A 15205-nucleotide genomic window follows, 5' to 3' on the forward strand; every position below is an offset into this window, starting at 1 on the left:
CTTGCCTGGAGAATCCCATGGACAGAGGAGTCCTGTGGCTACAGTCCATGGGGTCACAAGAGTCGCACACGACTGAGTGACTTAACGCGCACATGCAGAGTGGGGCTACAGTAGAAGCCGGTAGGTGTCCTTCCCTGTCAGAGCACAGCTCTGGAATGCTGGGGCTACGGAGGCGTTAAGAGATGGGCTTCTCCAGCCCACCCCCCTCACGGAGGAGGCACCTGCAACCCAGAGAGGCTGACACACCAGTTCATAGCCCCACAGTGGGCCGAAGGCAAAACCAGGGCGAGAATCAGGAGTCCTGAGCTGCTTCAAGTCTGCATGACCTGACTCGGCTTGGCCGAGGGCCAGAGAACCCGGGCCATCCTCCCTGCCTCTACCCGGGCAGGTCAGACGTGGAGGCGCTGAAGCGGGAGCTGCAGGTGCTATCAGAGCAGTACTCGCAGAAGTGCCTGGAGATCGGGGCCCTGACGCGGCAGGCCGAGGAGCGCGAACACACACTGCGGCGCTGCCAACAGGAGGGCCAGGAGCTGCTGCGCCACAACCAGGTGGGCCTTAGCCCCCCGGGGGGGCCGGGGCGTGGGCATCCTGCCCCGCCCCCCACTGACCATCCCCCACCCCTCCCAGGAGCTGCACACTCGCCTGTCCGAGGAGATTGACCGGCTGCGCAGTTTCATCGCCTCTCAGGGGACGGGCAACGGCTGTGGTCGCAGCAGCGAGCGGAGCTCCTGTGAGCTGGAGGTGCGCCCACACCCCCCAACCCTGTGCCAGGCCTCCTAGCTGGGGCGTGGGGCCTGGGCCTGGGGAGGGTACCTGGACAGGCTGGGTCTGCCCTGCAGTGGGGAGGGGACAGGGCAGCTCGGAAGGAGGCCTACTGTGCACCCAGCACTCCTGGGCGAGCCGGGTGAAAGCTCTCCACCTGAGTCCTACCACCTACCTGCTGTGTGACCATGGCAAGTCACCTCACCTTTCTGAGTCCTAGTGGCTCATCTGTAAAATGGAGCTAGCCCCTCCCTTACTGAGAGAAGCCGAAATGAGAAAATGTATATGTGATCCCAGGATCACCCTCGTCTTTGGTTGTGTTTAACAAAAATCTGTACACAGCTTTACTCTCTGCCTGGCATTTCTATAAGCCCTTATATCTGCTAAATCATTGAAGCTTCTAGCAGTTTTATGAAAAAGATGCTGTTGCTGTCCCCATTTTACAGTTGAGGAAACTGAGACACAGGAAGGTCAAGTACCTTGCCCAGGGTCACATGGCTTGTCAGTGTGGGAGCTGGGATTTGAACCAGGCAGCCTGGCTCCAGAGCCTTAAGCTTTTAAGTCTCCCTCACCCTGGCTGAACTTGTCTCTTTCTCGGTCAGGTCAAAATAGCAGTACCTGCTCATCAGGGTTTGAGGAGGGGTTAATGAGGAAGCCCAGCCCTCTCTGGCTTACAGTAGGGCCATACTGTGGCTTCTTTTCATGATCTTTGCCCTCAAGTTGAGGGCCTGGTGCTGTTTGTGACCACAGCAGGGATGACCATAAGATATCCACTCACATGGTACAGATGGGCTGAGAGAGCAAGGAGAAGTCAGAGAGGCCTTCCTGGAGGAGTCTTCCCCCAGGGACCCTGGTGCAGGTTAGGAGCTGCCTTCTAGGGGCCCAAAGCAGAGAGAAGTCAGGCTTTGGGATGTGGTGGGCCAGGGTAGCTCTGGACTCTGGCTCCAGGTCAGCCTGGAACCTGTGACCTCAGGTGCTGCTGCGAGTGAAGGAGAACGAGCTGCAGTATCTGAAGAAGGAGGTGCAGTGCCTCCGAGATGAGCTCCAGATGATGCAGAAGGTGAGTCCTGGCCAGCTGAGGTGGGGTGCCAGAGGGGTGGGGAGCCCCTGGATCCAGCTGCACCCTCATCCTGTGCCTGTTCTGTGCCGGCCACTCCTGGCCTCATCAGGCCCTCCCTGTGCCTCCTCCATGTAGGGGTCAGTATTCCCATTTACAAACAAAGAAACTGAGGCTAAGAAAGGGTAAGTGATTTGCTCCAGGCCACCCTTGTTTTTATTGGGTTGGCCCAAAAGTTCTTTGGGGTTTTCCCATAACATCTTGCGGAAGGGACCCGAACGAACTTTTTGGCCAACCCAGTATTTAATCAGAAAATATTTATTGAATACCTACTATGTGCTCGGCACTATACTGGGTGCTGGGTAACTCGCTGTGGGCCAGACCAAAATCCCTGTCCTTCCAGTGTGGAGTATGCATTCCCAGAAACCTGTGTTTCTGGGAGCGGGGGGCTGAGATTTGGGGCCCAATCTGACTCACCCTTGGTGCCATGTCCATGTGTCTTTGACAACCCTTTGTGTGTTGGTGGTTCTGGGAGACTCCTGGAAGGGGCCCAAGCCCTGGGCCAGGCTGACCTGCCCTCCCAGCCACTCACTTGCATGTGTGGCCTCGGACAGAAGCTTCACCACCCTGACTCTCGGCTCTCATCTTAAATGGGATGAAAATGATGCTGAAACCTGTGTCACTGGGTGGAGTGGGGGAGCCTTCTGGGGAGGCCACCTAGAGGGAGAAAACCAACCTGGGGGCTTGGAGGGGCCTGGCTGTTTGTGCTGGCAGGTGGGCAGGGCCAGGAGGGAGGGCTCCCTGCCCTTACAGTGCCTCCCCGGTCCCCAGGACAAGCGCTTCACCTCGGGAAAGTACCAGGACGTGTACGTGGAGCTGAACCACATCAAGACGCGGTCGGAGCGGGAGATTGAGCAGCTGAAAGAGCACCTGCGCCTCGCCATGGCTGCCCTGCAGGAGAAGGAGGCTGTGCGCAATAGCCTGGCCGAGTAGAGGTGGGCCCCGCAGGGTGGGCACCGCAGGGCGGGCAGGGGGAGACCATCACGGGCGCCGGGCCTGGAGGTGTGACCTCAAGGCTCACCTGCACCTGAAAGCCTGCACCGCCCCCGGAGCCAGGGCACTTCCTCCTCCCAGCCTCCATTTCCCTGTCTGGATTGGGGGACAGTGACGCTGGCAACTCAGGGCCATCCCAGGGATACATCAGACTCGCCCAGAGGCTGCTCTCTTAGCTGAAGCGTGTTTCCTTCAGAGGTGGGCCAGCCAGTTCAAGTCTGTGATTATCGGCCCTGTCCCTGCCATGTGACAGTGGAAGCTTCTTAACACAGAGCCACAGCTGCAGCCCTGCACCGTCCACGCCCCTCCTCAGGGCTGGCAGTGCCCTAACTGATCGCCTGGGCTTGGGTGGCATATCCGGTGTGGGTGTGCCTACCTCATCAGACCCAGCAGCACAGCTTGCTAGTGTGTGTGCTAATCGCCCACAGGTTCCTTCCTCTGAGCTTCACACCCCAGACATCACTGGAGGCCGTGTTCTGTCCCACTCAGTCTCATAGTCATCCCTTAGCAGGGTCTGAGACTTTTCTTTTTTTGGTTGCATTGGGTTTTAGTTATAGCATGTCGGATCTAGTTCCCTGACCAGGGATTGAACCCAGGCTCCCTCCATTGGGAGCACAGACTCTTAGCCGCTGGACCACCTGGGAGATCCCTCTGAGCTATTTTTATGATGCTTTTCCTCCTGCCCTATCTACCTGGACCTTCCTCTTTCTAACACGACCTTGGGGACTTCCTAAGGCGCTCGGGAGAGGCCACCCTGCAGGCCAGGCATGGGGAGAGGCCCAGAGGAGCAGGTCTGGCCCAGCCTTTGGGGTCGAGAGGCTTTAGAAGGACCTGCTGGTCACACTTCCCTGGCCTTAGCCAGATTCCCTTGCTCTGTTTATTAAATTGAAATGTAGTTGATTTACAGTGTTTACAGTGTTACAATTTACAATGTTGTTTTAGTTTCTGGTGTATAGCAGAGTGATGCAGTTATATATACTGGGTTGGCCAAAAAATTTGCATTTTTCTATAAAGTGTTACGGAACAAACTTTTTGGCCAACCCAATAGAAATACAGATACGTTCTTTTTCAGATTTTTTTTCATTATATTTTAAGACATTGAATATAGTTTCCTGTGCTATACAGTAGGACTTTATTATTTACCTATTTCATATATAGTAGTTTATATCTGCTAATCCAAAACTCCTAATTTATTCCTCCCCCACCCCCACTTTCCACTTTGGTAACCATGAGTTTGTTTTCTGTGTCTGTGAGTCTGTTTCTGTTTTGTAAATAAATTCCTTTGTATCTCTTTTAGATTCCACATACAAGTGATATCATATGATATTTGCCTTTCTCTATCTGACTTATTCCACTTAGTATGATAATCTGTAGGCACATCCATGTTGCCGCAAATGGCATTATTTCATTCCTTTTTATGGCTGAGTAATATTCCATTGTATTAATATCTGTATACTTTATCCATTCACCTGTCGATGGACACTTAGGTTGCCTCCATGTCTTGGCCGTTGTAAATAGTGCTGCTGAGAACTTTGGGGTGCATGTTTTTTTTCTAATTAGCAGATTCCCCCACTCTTGTCTTCTAGGTCCTTGTGGTCCAGCCTGCTGCAGCCCCCCCAGTCCAAGGGGACCAATTGCCTTCCTTCCCTGCTGGACGGACGTCAGAAGCCAAGCTTTCTTCCCACCCTCTGTGGGCTCACACCCACGTGCACTCACACCCACCACACACATGCACACACACACATACACACACACATACACATGTACACTTTCTGCGTATCTGAGCGCGCCCCTAGCACTGGGTCTTACCTTGCACCTTCTTCAGGATTTTATATGTGAAGAGATTTTTATATAGATTTTTTTTTCCTTTTTTTTCCCCAAAAACACTTTATACTTTTTAAAGAGCAATTCCTGGTGGCACATGCCTCCAGCACCAGCCCCTGCTCTGTCCCCAGCCACCTGCTTGGGCTTCTGGGCCTGTCTCCCTGTCTGGGGTCTAGCGGAGGCCTGGCAGTAGCTGTTGCAGGGTGGACTCGGTAGGAGAGGCAGGGAGCCGGCCACCCTCTTCCTACCCTACCTCCCACTAACTACTTCCTGCCCTGGGGGGGGACCCACTCCTGGGACTCTGGACAGAGGGACAGATGGACAGAGGGAGCCGGTAGCTGTCCCCACAGCCCTGCCCCCTCCTCTGAGGGGGTGCTGGGCATGGATCTGTGGGAGCTGCCCCATGCAGGCATTTCTCTCCTGCTCCGTGAGCCTTCTTAACTTAATAAAATGTTTTGGCAGCTCTGGTGTCCTGGATGGCCTACACAGGGTGGGTGGCAGAGGTTGGGGGTTCTTTCTTTTTTTTAATTAGAGGATAATTACTTTACAATATCGTGATGGTTTCTGCCATATATCATCATGAATCAGCCATAGGTACATGGGGATATATAGGTATATCTATCCTATATGTAGTCCGCCAGACTCCTCCATCCATGGGATTCTGTAGGCAAGAATACTGGAGTGGGTTGCCATGCCCTCCTCCGGGGGATCTTCTTGATCCAGGTATTGAACCCTTTGTCTCTTACATCTGCGTTGGCAGGCAGGTTCTTTACTACTAGCACTATCTGGGAAACCCACGTAGGTATATATATATAGAGAGAGAGAGAGAGAGAAAGGCATCCCATATGTCCCCTCCCTCTTGAACCCTGCTCCCACCTTCCTCCCCATCCGGTCCCTCTAGGTTGTCCCAGAGCACCACCTTAGGTTCCCTGCATCATACAGAACACTGTCTCTAAGGTTGGGGTTTCTTAGAGTGGCTTCACCACCCATGCCCTCCAGCACTCCACCCTTTCTGGAGGAGCAGCATGTGGGCTTCTGAGGGTGGGGTTGAGGATCTGGTTTCTCCACCAGGCTTTGCAGCTCCATATGGGGTTTGCAGGCCAGCAGGAGCAGCTGTGATACCTGGGAGCTTGTGAGAAACCCCAAATCCAGGCTCTGCCCTGACCTCCTGAGTCAAAATCTGCACTTTAACATGCCCCCCACACCCCGCCCAGGGATCAGGGGCATCTCACTTTGAGAAGCCCTGAGTGGGTGCTGGGCCAGCCTTGGAGGAAGGACCAGGACCTGAGGCTTTGCCCGTGACTGACCTTGGTCAAGCCATGCCCCTCTCTAAGAGCCTTAATTTGATTCTCCATCAAATGGGTATCTTTCAACCGCAGTCCCATGTTGATGCTGTGCGCAGAGGTTTTGTCCAGCCTGGCAGGCTTAGGGGCAGGGAAGTAGAAGCAGTCACCGCAGGCCACCACGCTGGGGGCCTCATCTTTGTTGGCTGTTGTGTTGATCGTGGATGGCCCCACCTGGGGCTGGGAAGAGGCCCGCTTTCTGTGATGCCGTCGGTCCAGCCTGGGCTGTCCAATTTGCAGGGCTGTGGCGAAGGTGATGAGACAAGCCAGCCTCACCCCCTGTAGCTATTCCCATCAGCCCTTGGGGCACCTCTGTGCTGAGCACTGGGTGTGTAGAGTTGAACAAGAACTGGCCCTGCCCCCAGCTGAGGCCACAAAAACAGGTCCCATAGGGTTGGGTTCTAGAAGGCTGTGGGAACCCAGGGGAGACCCCCCAGCCCACAGGTGGAAGAGGGTTTTTGGGGTGGCTTTGGAATATGACTTTTCTAGATGGAAAAATGGGTCCGTGGAGTCACAAGAGTCAGACTCAACTGAGCGACTGAAAAACAAGATGAAAAAATCGGGAAGGCTTTCCAATTCCAAGGGGAAAGCATGAGCAAATGCCCTATGAACCTCCCTAGTGTGTTCAGGGAACCCGTGGGGGAGCAAGCTTGTGGGGTGTGGGGGAAATGTGCCCCATTCCCTTGTAGTGATGGGTTTAGGAATGGGCATGGGATACAGTTCCAGCCAATGAGATGGCCCAGGAAAGTCTTGATTGGGGTGGAGGGATGGAGCAGATCATCCTCAGAGGTCTTCCTTACTCTTAGAAAGGGGCACAAGGAAGGGAGGCCTCCCCCTGACCTTCAGACAGTGCTGGGTGAAGTCCCCATGTTGCCACCATTTTGCCTCATTAATATGCTAAAGATGGTGGAGCAGAAAGAAGAACCAGAATCCCCGAGCCATTAAATCACCCAGGCTTGGTGCTACCTTGATTCAGGACTTCCCGTCTCATGGGGTAAGGAGCATGCCATGGGCAGCCCCGGTAACCAGATAGTTGAATCCAGGGCCCTGCCCATCCTCACCAGGCCCTGTTACCCCAGACCAGCCCCTCCTGAACATCATTCTAGGCCATCCCCTGCCTCTGTGACTCTCTCAGTCCAACTTGGGCTGCCCATGTGGCACCTGGGCTGTGGCAACACCCTCCCCACCAGCTCCCTGCCACCCCACCCGCTCCACAGGCAGGGCTTCCCAGGCAAACTAAAAAATCAGGCCAACCTATGAACAGGTGCCCCACCTCAGCCGTTGAAAAACAATGAGATATCCCTCCCCACCCCACCCCACTAGAATAGCTCAAATCAACAGAACTAACAATACCAAGTGTCTTGAGGATCCGAAAAACTGGAATTCTCACGCAGGGCTGGTGGGAGTATTCTAGGTACCAGCACTATGAGGAACTGGTGGCAGTTTCTTATAAAGTTAAACACACACCTACCTGTGACCTCACATTTCCACTCCTGCATGTACACTCAAGAGAAATGAGTGCTGAGGTCTACAAAATAACTAGTACAATAATATTCATGTGAACATTACTCATAGTAGCCCAGATCTGAAGACAGGACTCATGTCTGTCAACAGTAGATTGAATAAATGGTGGCATATTCATACATTAGAATACAATAGGGAAATAGGAAAGAATCACTGCTACATGCAACTGCACAATGAGTCTTCCAGACATAATGTTAAGTGAAAGAAGCTAGCCACAAAAAGGCCCACGTTGGAACTTCCTTGGTGGTCCAGGGGCTAAGACTGCAAGCTCCCAAGCAGGGAGCCCAGGTTTGACCCCTGAAGAGGGAACTAGATCCCACATATTGCAACTTAAAAAAAAAAGATCCCACATGCTGCAATGAAGACAGAAGATCCTGCACGCTGCACTGACTTGACACAGTCAAATACTTTTTTTCAAAGAAGGTCCATGTTGTACAAGTCATTTATAGAAGTTCAAGAACAGGCAAAACTGTCACTATGGAGATAGTCATCAGAACAGTGGGTACCTCTGGGTTTCTGGTATGGTTGAGTACAGGGCCTAGTGGTAGGCACAAGGGAAACTTCTGGGGTGCCAGAAATGTTCTGTATCTTGACCAGGGAGGTCACATGTAAAAACCTACCATGTTACACGCAATGATTTGTGCATTTGACTACATGAATCGTGTCTAATTTTTTAAGAAATCCAAGTTTCTAGCAGGTGCCCAGGTGAAGCTCCTAGGAAAACCGCAATAACCTGTCACACCAGGAATTTGGCCAAAGCCACATGGTTTGGCTGCTAGGTCTGGTCTCCTCAGGCAGCCAAGCGTGTGCTGTGGAAAGCGCACAGGGCAGGGTATCAGACACACCTGTCTGGGTTCAAACCCCAACTGCTGCCTCCAGCAGGCTACATGAACCTCACGAAGTCACATCCCTCTCTGGGTTTATTTCCCCACCTCTCTTTTTCCCCTTAGAACAGGGGTCCCCACCTCCTAGGCCATGGACCTTTTAGGAACGTGGCTGCACACCAGGAGGTGAGCGGCAGGAAAGCCAGCAAAGCTTCCATCTGTGTTTACAGCCACTCACCATCACCTGCGTTACCACCTGAGCTCCTCCTCCTGCTCAACAAATTCAGTCAGTGGAATGCACTTGAACCAACTCCCATGTCCTTGGAAAAATTGTCTTCCGACAAAACTGATCCCTGTTGTCAAAAAACTTGAGGACCCCTGCCCTAGGCATGTAAGCCCAGTGTTTTTATTTATTTACTTAGGCAGAGTCTCTCAGCTTGTGGGATCTTAGTTCCTTGAACAGGGATCGAACCTGAGTCCCCAGCAGTGGAAGCGAAGAGTCCTAACCACTGCACCACCAGGGAAGTCCCTGTTTCCCCATCCTCTTAAGTGGAGATGATAATGCCTGCCACAGCGAGTTATTCAGGTATTGAATTACCAACTGTTTCAATGATCCATTGCTATGTAACCAACTACTATAAAGTTAATGGTTGAGAAAGTTTTTATTATTACCGCACTTGGTCCTGTGGATACACTGGGCTCCGCTGGGCAGTCCTCTTGCTGTCCGTTTTGCAGTCGCTGTCAGTAGTGGCAGGGCTTGAGTTACCGAACGGTCACCTGGGTTGGCCATCGTAGGTGGCTTCTTCGCTCATATCTGGGCTTCAACTGGGATGGTGGTGATAGCAGAGGCCGTTGGACATCTCTCTTTCTTTCTCCATGTGGTCACTTCATATGGCTAGCTTGGGCTTCCTCACGACACAGCAGTCTCCGGGCAGTCTGTAGTCTGACTGCTTACGTGGTGGTTTACTTCCCCAGAGAGTTTCAAATGATGCTGGAAGCATTTACATGCCCCTTAGGACTTAGGCTTGGAAGTGCTGTGACACTGCTTCCATCACATTTGTCAAAAACAAGTCACAGGGCCAGCCCAGATTCAAGGGAGGGGGACGACAGCAGGGCATGAGTGCTGGGGGTTGGTCCACGGGGAGCTGGCTTTTTCCTCTGTGTTCCTGCTTCTCTACCTAACTCTCCAGCTCCTCTTTCTCAGTTTCCTTTGTGGAATTTTCTTCTGCTATCAGCCCTCTAATGCTGGGGTTCCCCAGTGTCTGACCTCAGCTCTCCTACACGTTCTCCTGTGACAAGCTTGCTCTCTGTCTTTGATCTCTGCTGCTACTGCTAAGTCACTTCAGTCATGTCCAACTCTGCGACCCCATAGACGGCAGCCCACCAGGCTCCCCCGTCCCTGGGATTCTCGAGGCAAGACCCCTGGAGTGGGTTGCCATTTCCTTCTCCAATGCATGAAAGTGAAAAGTGAAAGTGAAGTCGCTCAGTCGTGTCCGACTCTGTGCGACCCCATGTCTGCAGCCTACCAGGCTCCTCCATCCATGGGATTTTCCAGGCAAGAGTACTGGAGTGGGGTGCCATAGTCCTTGGCTTTTGTCTGTCTCCAGTCCAGACCTTTCTCAGAAACTCCAGACCTGGGCAGCCTCAATCTCAGGGCTGCTATCAAAGTCCTGTCTTCCCTCCAGCCCACTCCTCTTCAGTCAAGAACGTGCAGTCAGCACAGAGGGTGCAGCAAATCCAGCCTGGGAGGTCAAGGGAGGCTTCCTGGAGGAGGTGGCCCTGGAGCTAAGCCAGAACTAGCTAGGAGAACGTATTCCAGGTCGAATGAACACCAGGTTCAAAGGCACTAGATGGGAGAAGAAGGTCTATACATATATATGGGTCACTTTGCTATACAACAGAGATTGGTACAACATTGTAAATCAATTATACTTCAGTAAAAATAAATAAACAAAAATTTTAAATGCACTTGATGGGTCTTCCCTGGTGGTCCAGTAGTTGAGAGTCTGCCTTCCAGTGCAGGGAACATGGGTTCAATCCCTGGTTGGGAAACTAAGATCCCGTGTGCTGCATGGCATGGTCAAAAAAATAAAAGATACTGGATGGAAAGAGAAGTCCATTCAGGGACAGAGCAGCTGGATGTGGACGGAGGCTGGCATGTATAGAGGGATCCAAAATGAGGCTGGAGGAACAAGCCAGACCTGGAATTCAAACTGCAAGGAGGGCGGGTAGCATGGGTCCAAGCTCTAGCTGCATTCTTACCCAGTGGGAAGCCACTGGGGAGCTTTAAGTGGGCACTGCCCTCGTTCAGGATGAGGGTCTGGGCAAAGATGGGAGTGTGCACAAGCCCTTCAGCACACGGGGTTGGTGAAGGCTCTGCGCTGGCCTGAGGGGTGGCATGTAGTGGGGGTTGGAGGGGAGGACAGGACCCAAGGAAGAGCACTAGGTAGGTTCCCAACAGCCCCAGGGAGCGAATGCTTTGAGAAGGGACTGGCTGGCAGACTGGGAGAAAAGGCCCACCAAGGGCCTGTTGGATTTGCTCAGGCCACGGAGGGTGGGGAGCTGTGTGGGGGACAGGGGCTATGGGGAGAGGACAAAGTTTGGTCACTTCCTTACCACCTTCACTTTTTACACCTTGTCAGACTTTATTCTGCCCCTCAGCTCCAGGGACCCGCAGCTCCTCTGGGAAGAGCAGGGCAATGTTGGCTCAGAAGGCGCTGGTGATGCAGCCCTTCCCTTCCGCCTCCTCTGATGCCTGTGGGAGGCAGGATGAGGAGCGAGGAAGAGCTCAGGTTGGTGGCAGGGAGTAAGGGGCCCAGAGGGTCCTTCAACCGTATCCTAGCTCCTAGGCAAACTTGGGCAAGTTATATAAATTTTCTGTGCCTCAGTTTCCTGATATGTAAAATGGGAATAGTAGTACATCCCTCTGAGGAATGCTGTGAAGCTCAAAAATGAGCCAAAAGATGTAACACGGTGAGAAAAGTGCCTGGGATCTAGTAAAATCCAATAAAAATGTTATTATTGCCATGATTGTTATTGTAATGGGGTGGTTATAAGGATTAAATGAAATGATGGAAGTAAAATGCATGGCATGGGGCCCACAATACAGTATTTCAGAAACCGGAACTATTATTTTTTATTTTTAGTCAGAGGTTAGCCGACTGCCCCTGCCCCTTGCCATTTCCAGGAGATCCGGTTGAACTTGGTCCAAACCCCAATTCCATGGCCTGCGAGAATCCAGGCCTCTTTATCCCATCTGGCAGGTTCCCACTTATCACTTGTCAGGGCATCCTGAGACTTCTCTTTAGGGGGGTGTGGCAGGGATCTGTTGCCATGTCAGCCACACCCTTCAGGGGCTCTGATAAATCCTCTGGAAAAGAGTCCTGTTAGCAAGCTCTCACCATCTCATCCCCGCGCCCTCTTGATCCCAAGTAGGGGCACCTGGCATTCTGGGAGGAGCCCACTTGGCCGTGGGGAACTGGCTGCTCCTTCTGCTTATCTTTGTCTCCAAGCCCATGATTCATTCTGCGTCCTCCCCCATCCCAACAACTGGGACCTGAGTCACCCTCTTCCCTGGTCCCCAGCCTCTGGTTTTTCCCTTCCCATCCAATCCACACACCACCAGCGTGGGTTTTCTAAAACAGAGATCTCCCTTTGTGAAACCCTGCCCTGAGCCCCTGCTGTCCTTAGGATCGAGTCTCGGCACATGCGCCCCTACCATGGCTTCCTCTCCCTGCCCCTTCAGGACCCCTGGGCTCTGGGTTTCCACTCCACAAAGGCACCAGCAGTTCTCAAGTGTGCCCACCCAGGCACCTGTCTGTCCTCACCCTTCTCCTCCATTTGCACCTGCCACTTCCTGCCCTTCCCTTGGTAGGCCCCTGGCAGAGTCAGGACGCAGATTAGTCATCACTTGCCACCTCCAAGAAGCCCACCCAGATTCCCTCAAATGGAGCTTGATGCCTGCTCTGGCTTCCACAGCCTTTCCACCTGACATGTTCTCTCTGCATGGCTCACTCAGTCTGGGAGCCCCCTGAAGCCAGGGGCCAGCTCTCACTCCTGTTTCCCCAGCACCCAGCATAGAACACCTAGAGTCTCAGCCGGATTCTTGTTTGTTGATTGACTCCCTGACTGACTGACTGGAAATGAATGACTACCCAGTCAGGCACCCTCCAGACAGGGCACAGACACAGCCTCAGCCTCACTCCCATGCCGAACGGCAAAAGGTGAGGTCTCCCCATAAACCAGCTGGGAAGTTCAGCAACCAGCCGGAGGCACTGGAAGCTAATGGCAGTTTCCTTTACATGAAAGGGCCCAGGTTGTAACCGTGAGTCAGCCTGTCATCCCAGCGTCCCCTTCTGGCTTTTATGAGGGCCCCTTGGGCTCTGAGGCCCAGGGAAGGAGGAGCTCACATTGAGGGAGCATCTGCTGTGAGTGGATTTTCAGACAACACCTCTTTGATGTGTTGTCCCCATTTGCAGAGCAGGAAGCTGAAGCTCAGAGAGGGGACAGGACTCACCAAGGTCAATGACTTAGTGTGTCACATTACAGCATGTCTGGTTCTAGAGCCCAAATCTTCTTACTCAGGCTACCTGCCGAAGAGAAAAATATCTACCTTTTGTGGAGCGCTGTGTGCCAGGTTCTAGAATATGCATTTGCATTTATCGTCTCTTTTAATCCCCAGAACAGCCAGTGAGGGAGGTGCATAGTCACCTCCATTTAATTTTTTGTTTGTTTTGGGTTTTTTTGTTTTTTTCTTAAAAAATTTTTTTTCTGTTTTTGTTTTGTTGTTGTTGTTACCTCCACTTTATAGGTAAGGGGCAGGGACCCAGCAGCGCAGGAATCAGAGAGCTCGGGTCCAGGTCAGTGGGTATCTTAGGACAGGGGTCTTCCCAGGCTGACCCAGGTCTTCTTACTGGAAACCACCCACAGACCACATGCTTTGGGTCTCTTGCTTGGGACATAGGTTTGCAGGGAGGTAGGGGTTCACCTCTGTCGGTCTAACTTGATGAGCCACCTCCACACTCCTGCCTCAGTTTCCCCAGTTATGCAGATCAAGAGAACTTCCTCCCAAGTGGGCTAGGAAGGCTAGGGCCCCTGGGAGGGGCAGGAAGGGGCCTGCATTGTTGTCCCTTCACCATCCCACAGCTCCAGCATCACCCCACGTCAGTGAAAGTGAAAGGGTTCGCTGCTCAGTCGTGTCCGACTCTTTGCAACCCCATGGACTGTAGCCCGCCAGGCTCCTCTGTCCATAGGATTCTCCAAGCAAGAATACTGGAGTGGCTAGCCATTCCCTTCTCCAGGGGATCTTCTCAACCCAGAGATTGAACCTGAGTCTCCTGCCTTGCAGGCAGATTCTTTACCGTCTGAGCCACCAGGGAAGAGATCTGGGTTGGGGTGGCTGCCAAACACACTTTCTTCTCAAAGCTCCTGAGCTGTTGCAGTGTGGCTCCCTGCCTGGACCTCCAACCCCATTCTGAACCCCCACACCAGACCCTTCCCGGCTCTGGGCACGCTGGACCCAGCTGGCCACTCTCCAAGAGCCCTTGCATTTCCTTGAGATCATGGTTCACCGAGATCAGTGGCCGTCTCTGTGTCTCCGTCTCCGCCATCAGGGCAAGGCGTGGAGCCTGTGTCCCAAAGATGCTTATGTGGTGTGGCCACCCATGGGTCCTGCCACCTCAGCGAAGCATCTCTAGCTTCAAGAGATGGGGGCATCTGGCCAAGCGGGCGTGAAAGGTGACTCATGGTGGACATACCTCACCGGCAGTGAGACGTTGCTGCACTGTTGAGGAGGAGCCGAGGGGATCCTGCTGGGAGACCTTCACCTGGGACCCAGCCGGCCGGGACCCTCAGGACTCCAGGAGATTCTCATATTCTCCCATTTCCTTAGGAAGACAGGTTTGGAGGTACCTCTGATTCCACACTCATGGTCTCCCCATAACCCAGGCCCCAACCTCAGGCATCCTCTCACCCCTTCACTGATCCATTTATTAAGTCAAAGTCTGCACCTGTACAAGGACGTTCATTGCCACCCTGGGAATAGGAAGTGGTTAATAAATTCCCCACCACATGAGTCAAGCAGTTATAAAAAGCAGTGAGGGGACTTCCTTGGTGGTCCAGTGGTAAAGAATCAGCCTGCAAATGCAGGGGACACAGGTTCAATCCCTGGTCTGGGAAGATTCCACACGCTGTGGGTCACCTAAGCCCATGAGCCACAACTACTGAGCCCGTGCTCTGGAACCCTCGAGCCAAAACTGCTGAAGCCCAGGTGCCCTGGAACCTGTGCTCTGCAAAAAGAGCTGCCACCTCCGTAAGAAGCCCAAGCACTGCAACGAGAGAGTGGCCCCCACTTGCTGCAACTAGAGAAAGCCCACGCAGCGACGAAGATCCAATGCAGCCAAATTAATTAATTAAATTTTTTTTATTAATTTGGTGGCACTGTGCAGCATGTGGGATCTTAGTTCCCCCACCAGGGATTGAACTCGGGCCTCTGGCATTTAGAGCACGAAGTCTTCACCCCTGGACCATCAAGCAAGTCCCCAAATTAATTAATTCATTTTTTTAAAGTAGTGAGGAAGTTCTTATATGCTGATGTGGAGAGATCTCCAAGATGTGAAGTAAGGAAATCAACAGGCAAATCCAGGTGTGGGGTGTGCCATTGTTTATGTAAAAGAAAGACAATACAACAGGTATGATTGGCATGTGTACTTAGAGATGCTTAGAACCTCTCTGGAAGGAGACACACTCATGTGCCACATGGAGTGGGAAAACCCAGGGGGAATATGGCCCTGGCCGTGCAAAAGCCTGGAGCAGTGGTT

The 15205-nt window shown here is 52.7% G+C and overlaps 1 protein-coding gene across 1 annotated transcript in view; it reads left to right on the forward strand.

Moving 5' to 3' along the window:
• TRIOBP (TRIO and F-actin binding protein) overlaps positions 1-5125 on the forward strand; it is a 56951-nt gene extending 51826 nt beyond the window's left edge. The window contains exons 18-22 of the mRNA XM_052639761.1: positions 389-548; positions 628-741; positions 1736-1822; positions 2651-2814; positions 4459-5125. Coding sequence (XP_052495721.1) covers positions 389-548; positions 628-741; positions 1736-1822; positions 2651-2812 — 523 coding nt within the window. The 3' untranslated portion in view covers positions 2813-2814; positions 4459-5125. The remainder of the gene's footprint in view (positions 1-388; positions 549-627; positions 742-1735; positions 1823-2650; positions 2815-4458) is intronic.
• Positions 5126-15205: the final 10080 nt, after the last annotated feature.

Source organism: Budorcas taxicolor, chromosome 5 (assembly GCF_023091745.1).
Source record: "Budorcas taxicolor isolate Tak-1 chromosome 5, Takin1.1, whole genome shotgun sequence".
Taxonomy (NCBI): Eukaryota; Metazoa; Chordata; class Mammalia; order Artiodactyla; family Bovidae; genus Budorcas; species Budorcas taxicolor.